This window comes from Diorhabda sublineata, chromosome 10, assembly GCF_026230105.1.
Source record: "Diorhabda sublineata isolate icDioSubl1.1 chromosome 10, icDioSubl1.1, whole genome shotgun sequence".
NCBI lineage: Eukaryota > Metazoa > Arthropoda > Insecta > Coleoptera > Chrysomelidae > Diorhabda > Diorhabda sublineata.
Genome location: NC_079483.1, coordinates 9,023,596 through 9,031,927, shown reverse-complemented (window position 1 = coordinate 9,031,927; position 8,332 = coordinate 9,023,596). Strand labels below are relative to the sequence as shown.

General features: G+C 31.6%; 1 protein-coding gene across 1 annotated transcript; it reads left to right on the top strand.

The window, feature by feature from the left end:
• Window positions 1–74: 74 nt before the first annotated feature.
• Window positions 75–8,131, top strand: LOC130449841 (uncharacterized). The gene is made up of 9 exons (XM_056787880.1): window positions 75–218; window positions 1,063–1,159; window positions 1,925–2,042; window positions 2,108–2,249; window positions 2,310–2,528; window positions 3,652–3,850; window positions 4,575–4,796; window positions 4,864–5,091; window positions 6,506–8,131. The coding sequence occupies exons 2-9, from the start codon at window positions 1,097–1,099 to the stop codon at window positions 8,129–8,131; spliced, it is 2,817 nt and encodes a 938-aa protein (XP_056643858.1). The 5' UTR covers window positions 75–218; window positions 1,063–1,096.
• Window positions 8,132–8,332: the final 201 nt, after the last annotated feature.

Here is an 8,332-nt window from a genome sequence, read left to right as displayed (position 1 = left end):
GAGGTTTTTATTGTATTTGCCGAACGCTCTTACTATTTATTTTCTTAAATTTGACTTTGCTGTCAAATATTTTAACTACTTAGAGATTATTTTTTAATAAGAAATAATAAATACTTAGATAATGAGATTTCGAAGTTTTATTTTATATGTTAACTCCTCAATCAATGAAGTGTTGATTTTTTAATTAATATCCAGTACTATTTATAGTTCTACAAACTGTAAGTATTAAAAATATTTCTAACATTTTTGATTTTACATTTAATAAATAACTAGATTTGCAGCTGTTCCTACATAGTTACAATAAAGTGTTGTTAACTATAAAGGAATAGCATTTCAGAATATATATTTAATTTTGTTTTTTTCTATTTTTGATGTGAAATAACTGTAGTACTATTTCTGAGACATTTTTATCATTTTTATAAATGTTCACAATAAAACAATTGTTTGTGTAATAATTCAACGAAAGTCTATAGAATAATATGAAAGAGGTGACCTCTTGGAGGTTTATTATGTTTATTTGTTACTTAAAAGGGCTAAATTAAATTAAAATCATTTAGACATGAATTAAATTTGTATAATTTTCCTTTTTTTCATCAATTTATTTAACAGCGTGGGGAAAGTGAAAATTAGCATCGTAAATAAATCTGAATTTTAAGAATTCAACATTACGTATCATATCTATAGATAGCTACAAAAAGTTGCCACCCGAAAAATCTGAACGCTCTGTACTCAATAATCTATTTTATAAATAATTAATTAGTGCTGCTGTCGTTTCCGTTCTGTGTGAAATTTTAACGATTTCTCGTCCCGTTTTTGAAATCAACATGTGCTGTGTTGAATCACGACAAACATAATGCGTTATATTTTTGGCCTGTGTCCAAATTTAGAGTTTTTAACGACAAGCTTGCCAAGAATGTGATGGGTACTCAAAAATTATTTTTCGTCCAAATCATGGTCATAATCTGGAAACGACATATTTCAATAACGTCGAATTTTTAATAATTATTTTATTTCTTCTCGGTCAATTGTCGGGGGAAGTGTTCTATTTTTGATTGTTTTCAGTTTGTATTGTTTTTAATGGAATCTAGAAATAATCATGGCCAATGAACCTTTGGTAGTACAGGCTGTTTATTCTTATAAAAGGAGTAATAATGACGAGGTAAGTTAAATTAATGACTATGTAAAATTTTCTGCTTATTAAATTGTTATTAATATCTAAAATTAAAAACACTATTTAGAATTTTAATAACCAATTGAAATTTATTTTTCAAATGAGTATTTTTCTTAATAAAAACTAATTTTTAATATAAACAGATAAATATTTATACGAGGTTAGTGATATTTATTTACATTACTTTTAAATTTCTACTATTTAATTAATAACGCTTCTCAAAATGGTTTACAAATTTGAAAATTTGTAGCTCAGTTGGATGATTGCCCAAAAGTCAAATTGTAAACTCGTTCATAGAATGTTATTCAGGCAATAAGATGATGAAAAGTTGGTATACCATGCAAAAATTTTTCAAAATTCTTAGTTTATATCAAAATATTCCTATACAATCTTTTCAGTGGGACTTAGATAGGATGTATGTGAAAAAGAGTTTGAAAATTCGTTGTTTTTTACTATAAATTAAATTTTCTTGTAAGCTATGCGCTTATATTATTTTGGTATAAGATTAATTGTTATTGGGATGAAAAATCATGAAAAAAAAAACATTTATATGAAATATAATGACAAAATTATTATTTTTACCCATTTCTATTAGAAGAATTCTGGTAATATCCTTCTTATTATCACAATTAACGAGCAGAATGGGCATCAGAAAAGAAAAATAAGTCATAAGGCCTCAAATATATAAATATTCTGACATTTTTTTGTGCATATTTCTTTGTAGTAGATACAAAAATTCATTTTCTCTTTCAGTTAAACTTTAAAAAAGGTGATATAATAACAGTAACTCAAAAAGATGACGGTTGGTGGGAAGGTACATTAAATGGAGAAACGGGATGGTTTCCCAGTAACTATGTAAAAGAATGCAAAGGTATTTACGTTTTTTCCCAGAACATTTCATTCTAAATTCACTTTTTGAACGTTTTTTTTTTGTAGATGCACCAAAACCAATAATTAACCAACTGAATGAATACAAAAGCGTTGTGTTGAAAGACTTGGTGGATTCAGAGAAAGCCCACGTTACCGAATTAGAAGGACTAGTTACGAATTTTCTACAACCTTTAGAAAAAAGTGCAATGTGAGCTTCTCTATAATGAATACGAGTGATAATTTCACGAAAACTTTGATTTTTTTCCAGTTTAACTACAGATGAATACAAACAATTGACCGGTAATATAACCGAGGTATTAGAAACGCATCAGCACTTGTTGAACCTCATCGAAATAGAATCGAATAAACCAGGATGCGATCAAAGAGTTGGAAAACTGTTTCTCAATTGGGCGCCCAGGATAAAAAGTGTACACCAAGCTTACTGTTCCTTACATCCCAAAGCCGTCTGCATTTTGGACAAATACAGGTAAATATAATGAATAAATCATTTTAATGATCATATCTAATGGATTTATTAATGATTTGTTTGATATTGTTTAAAATTTCATAGTATATAAACTGATTTTATTATTGATGTTATTAGTGGGGTTAAAAACTATTAGTACAGTTTTTATAGTGGTATTTGAATTACAAAAATCTTATTAGAGCAGGAAGCGATGAAAAATGTGAGGATTGCAAAGAAAAAGAGCACAAAGGAAAGAATGTAAACAACGAAAAAAACTATATGGTTGGAAGAAGTGATCTTATAGTTTTGTTCCAGCAACTATAAGAGCAGCTTTTGTGGTGGTATCTGTTGTACAAAAGTCTTATTAGACAATAAAAGTTGTACTATACCCTGCCAATCAAGGTTTTGACTACGGAAATTGAAAGTACTAGTACTTAACGAGGGGTAAAGTACACCTAGTACTTGGAATATGGAAAGCGCAAAAGATTTTCAATTTTCCGATAATAAAAATGATTCAATTTGAAAAACTTTTTGTCCTGTATTAGTGGAAGAAAGATTCCATTTGAATTAAGACATATAAGAGGAACATTGAGGTAAAAATAAAGTTAGAAGAATAAAAACAAAAGAATAAAATGGATAAGACATTTACTGATAGTAGAAAAACTCAGTAGTCTTGTAGTAGGATCTAGAAGGTAGAAGAAGAATTGGAAAACCTAGAAAAAAGTTATTAGAAGAAATAGAGGAAGATTTAAGTAGAATGGAAATTAAATGAAGAAAGAAAGGACCATGTAGGAAAGAATAGAATAGAACAAAAAGAAAATGGGGGCTCACTCACCAATAATACATTAAAATAAATAAAAGAAGATTCTAGTAGGATAGGGATTAAATAATGGAAAGAAAAGACTGCATGAAGAATAATCAGGGATAGAGTAGAATAAATAGATAATGAGGATTTAAAACTACACGAAAAGGATCTAATATATATATTTGAGTGGAAGAAATAGTCCTTGTAGGGTTGCAGAAGCATCTACTGGATCTTGTATGCAATGATTTGCTATTCCAATAAAATGGAGTGTATATGAGACCTTGAAGAAGTTATGCTTGTTAAATAAATATAATTATTTATAACTTCACTTATTTTAAGAGATGAACTTACGAAATACATGGAATCGAAAGGTGCCGCCAGTCCGGGCGTACTGGTTTTAACCACTATGTTAAGTAAACCGTTTAGAAGACTGGATAAGTATTCGGGAATGCTGCAGGAATTGGAAAGACACGTAGAAGAATGTCATCCGGACAGAGGTGATACCCAGAGATCAGTTAGCGTTTATAAAGAAATTGCAGTGAGTAAAACTTCACATTATACACTAACAAAAAATTTCATTTTTTCATAACATTGATTGAATATTTGAAGGGTTAGTACGTGTACCCATACCAAAAATATGTATTTTGATACCCCTGTTCGAAACTGTCTTAGGTATAGTTAATAAAAAGTAAAATTTAGAATTAATCATTGTTTCGAAAGTTTTTTTCAATATTTTTATGTCATTTTCGTAGAAAAATGACTCTTTTATATCTAGTATCATTTTTTCTGGTTATATTCACACGGAGCACCAACTTACTTGCTCTTTTATATCTTAATCACGGTTTTTTTACATTTTTCTGGTATATAACGCAATTCATTTAAGTTCTCGCTTTCTATTGGTTCATAAAAGACAATGAATACAAGATCTGGAGAATACGGTGGTTGAGGAAGCAATTCGAAGTACCATTAGATAATGGTATTGATTTAAATAATAAAATTGTTGTTACTTTTAAAAGGTGGTTAATTAAAACAATCAATAAATGAAATATTTGGATTCGTTTTAAAATGTAGAATGGGCAAATTAATTTCTAATAGTTTTGGAAGTGGCTATATAACAACAGTGACTACTGCACCACCTCTAACAATACTATTGATATGCTACCCTTTATTATTTTAAAACAATAGTTGTTGAAATTAATATGTGGTGCTTTTGTTAATATATAATACAAATTTAAATACAATTCATGTTGTTTTTTTATCAGGCGACTTGTTCAGCTACGAGGAGACAAAAAGAATTAGAACTCCAAGTACTAACAGGTCCTGTTCGTGGATGGGAAGGACCTAGTTTAACGACACTAGGGGATATTATATACATGGGTTTAGTATCCGTTGGACCTCAACGCAACGACAGATATTTCGTTCTATTCCCAACCACTTTATTAATTTTAAGTGTGAGCCATAGACTGAGCGCTTTTATTTACGAGGTAACAATTATTTTAATAGAAAATTCGATTAGGAAAAATAATTTTTTTATATATATATATATTTAAGGGGAAATTGTACCTATCCGGTTTAACGATAACGAAATTAGAAAATAACGCTTTCGAAATTAGCGCCCCCATGATCGATAAAAGAGTGGTGTATTGTCAAAATAAAGAAGACGCTGATCATTGGATTGAATTGTTGAAGAAACAAATGCCCAGGAGTTCTACGGCTTCTACGGTCAGTCAAAAAATGGGACCTTCACAAGCGCAGTTCGTTCCTCAACCTCCACCACATGTAAGTTTCTGTTTGGGGATTAATTTAATTACTAATCGAACGATTTTTCACCTCAAATTTGATTATAATTGATGGAAATTTAAATTAGGGGATGAAATTGCTATTATGCTTGTTATATATGAATACATAAATGTTTTCTACATGTAGGGTGGAGTATTTTTTCTAATTTTCTATTATAAATTGCTGGGGTCTTGATTTTTGTTTTCGTTAATCCTTCTTTCAATTTTTTTAAAGCATCCTCCAAATTCTCTTGACTTCTTGACTTGTTTCTCTTTCTTCATTCATCTTAGGTGGTCATATCTCTTCGGTTTTGTGGTTTTAGTACTTTCGGTCTCTTCCTTATAACTTCATTTCATATATTTGTTACTCTCAGGAATTTTTTCGAGTTTTCATCTTGTATTTAGCAATAAATTGCATACAAAAGATGTAATCTTAGAATACAAGGATTTTCAAGAATATGGATCGGTAAAAGTTTGATAGTACGTTAAAAGGTAATCATAATTTGACAAAATTGATAGTACTAATGTATTTTGAAGGTGCTATGACTTATAACACATCCGAAATCATATTTTCATACCCTAAAAAGATATACAATAAATTTTGTATTTATAAAATGAAAACATGAAATACTTTTTGAAATACCCTGTATTTCGAAATAATAATTTCCATCAACAATGCTCCATTATATTTTCCAACAAATATTAGATTTTAGTAGCAAAAAATTGCGTATAAAAAGTATAATCTTGAAGTACAGGGTTTTTCAAGACTATGGTGCATTAAAAGTTTGATAGTACGGCACCGGGTGGACAAAATTTTACCAAATTGATATTTTTCATGTATTTTGACGATACCATAACCTATATAAAATCGAATTGGTATTTTCATCCCTTGAAAAGTTATGCAATAAAATGTGTATTTCTAAAATAGGTTGATAACCTCTTATTGTACCATAGTCTTGGAATACCCTGTATTTTGAGGTGATAAATTTCGTCTAGAATCTCCACAGATGTTTCTACCTTTTTGAAAACAAAAAAAATGGAAATAAACGCTACAATCTTGAAATACAGGGTTATTCAAAACTATGGTGCATTAAAACTTTGGTAGTACGGCACCTGGTGGACAAAATTTAACCAAGCTAATACTTTTTATGTATTTTGAGGATATCTTAACCTTCAAAAACATTGAAATCCGTATATTCATTCCTTAAAAAGATAAACAATATTTTTTCTACGACCTTTATAAGGCCGTATCTCATAAATGAATAACATCAGAGAAAAAATCTATTTAGGTTTTATGAATATCTTTCAATTATCTATAATTCACGATACACATATACAGGATGTATAATTTATATCGCTCATATTCTTTAATCATGAGTCGTTAAGTTATTTAATGAATCCGTATTTCCCTACAGCTGAATCAGAGAGGTTACTGCAACCGTTCGTCCGTGATAAGTTATAAAACGCCCAACGATAATCGCCCAATTACGTTACCGCCCGATCACTACCCGTCCGCGGCGCCTTTCGCCGCCCTAACCAAATATTTCCAAAAATTGATCAAACAAAAAATAATAACGCGCAAATTATTAAAACACCTCCTCTATTCCGAACATCTCAACAAAATGAATTTGAATTTAGTGAAAATAAGACACCACAAAACCGAAATCAGTATTTACACCAAAGACATACATTGTAGAGACAGCGTAATACATTGCGAAAGCGATACCGACACCGACAGTTCGAATAACACCGACAAAACTAAAAACTACGATAGTTATTCGAGTAATTCGAGCAATCCCTTCGGTTACATCCGATATTACAATCCTCGAAACGAAGACGAATCGAAACCGCCCAGTATTTTGATTTCCACGGCCAGTATACGATTGCAAAAACAATCGTCGCAAGATTCGGACGGAAGCGTCGTAGTACGTAAACCGAAACCGTACATGGCGTGCGAAAATATACCGAATCTAAACGACAGTTTAGAATTGACGAATCTATCGGTACAACAGGAATCTTATTTACCGACGACCAGACAAAGTTGTCCGACCAAATTAGTCGGTAATAAATTTAATAAAACTAGTTTAACTACGATATATATACCGCCGTGGTCGAATAACGATACTAATAACAGTACCACTCATTCCAGTACGTTAGAACTACCTGTAAACACCCTTCCAATACCGGATAAAGTACTGGCCGAAATTTTGTACAATACCCCGAAAGATGACGAAGAAAATTTCCTATTAAAACCTCCGAGTATGTTCGACGTCAAAATTGTGCCGCAAAGTTTGAGTTTGAATTTAGATAACGTCGGTTTCCGTAAACACAGCATCGATTCCGATAAACCGAAAAGAAGAAGCAGCTTACAAATAACTCCTTCGACGCAATCGTCTTTCTGTCGTTGCTGTTCGGTATATTATCACAGTCCTAGATCGTCGGACTCCGGTATGGCGGGTAGTTGTACTTTAAATTCTCCCGATTCGGCGAATAATACCGCCGAATCGGTTCGAGTTCGTTGTAGTGTCGATATGACGAATCTGTTCGATAAATGCGAAGATAAACGCGACGCTTTATCGTTGAGCGAATCGATAGCTAGAGATTACGAAGCGGAATGTCAATGTACTTCGCCGTTCGGTTCGACGCCACGTACTTCCGGTCAGGATTGTATCAACGAAAACGTCATTACTAAATCGGGGGATGGTATGAGGAAATCGCAATCGAAATTGTATTTGATACCGCAAAAATCTCAATCTATGGATAGTTTATTGGATAAGGAAGAGGGGGATGATGGAAATTCTCCTTTGTTCAAATCTGGGTTGTACGCGCATTGGTGGTTGAAAGCTAAAATACCGGCGAGCGTTGTTAAAGGGATTCGCATCAGTACCCGACAGAATAATACAGGCAAGGGCATGATTTTAAGTGATTTTTGTTGTTGTTTGTTGAGATTTTGCGCTAACTTTCTAACCGAATCGCTTGGGTACGTTTGGCCCTTGCCTGTACATCATTTCATATTTACTAAACATAAGCTTCCGATTTAAAACGTTCATTTCATCATTTAACAGTCTTTTGTTGAGTAGCATAACGATAATTATGAAAATTAACAAAATAATTTACGCACCGATGTCGAATGTATCACAAAAAAAGCTTTTTGTTCCGAATGTCTTATACGTAAATCTTAATACTCGATTAATGTTGGCTCACCCTGTAAGTTTTACGCGAAATTCTGTTGCTGGAAATGT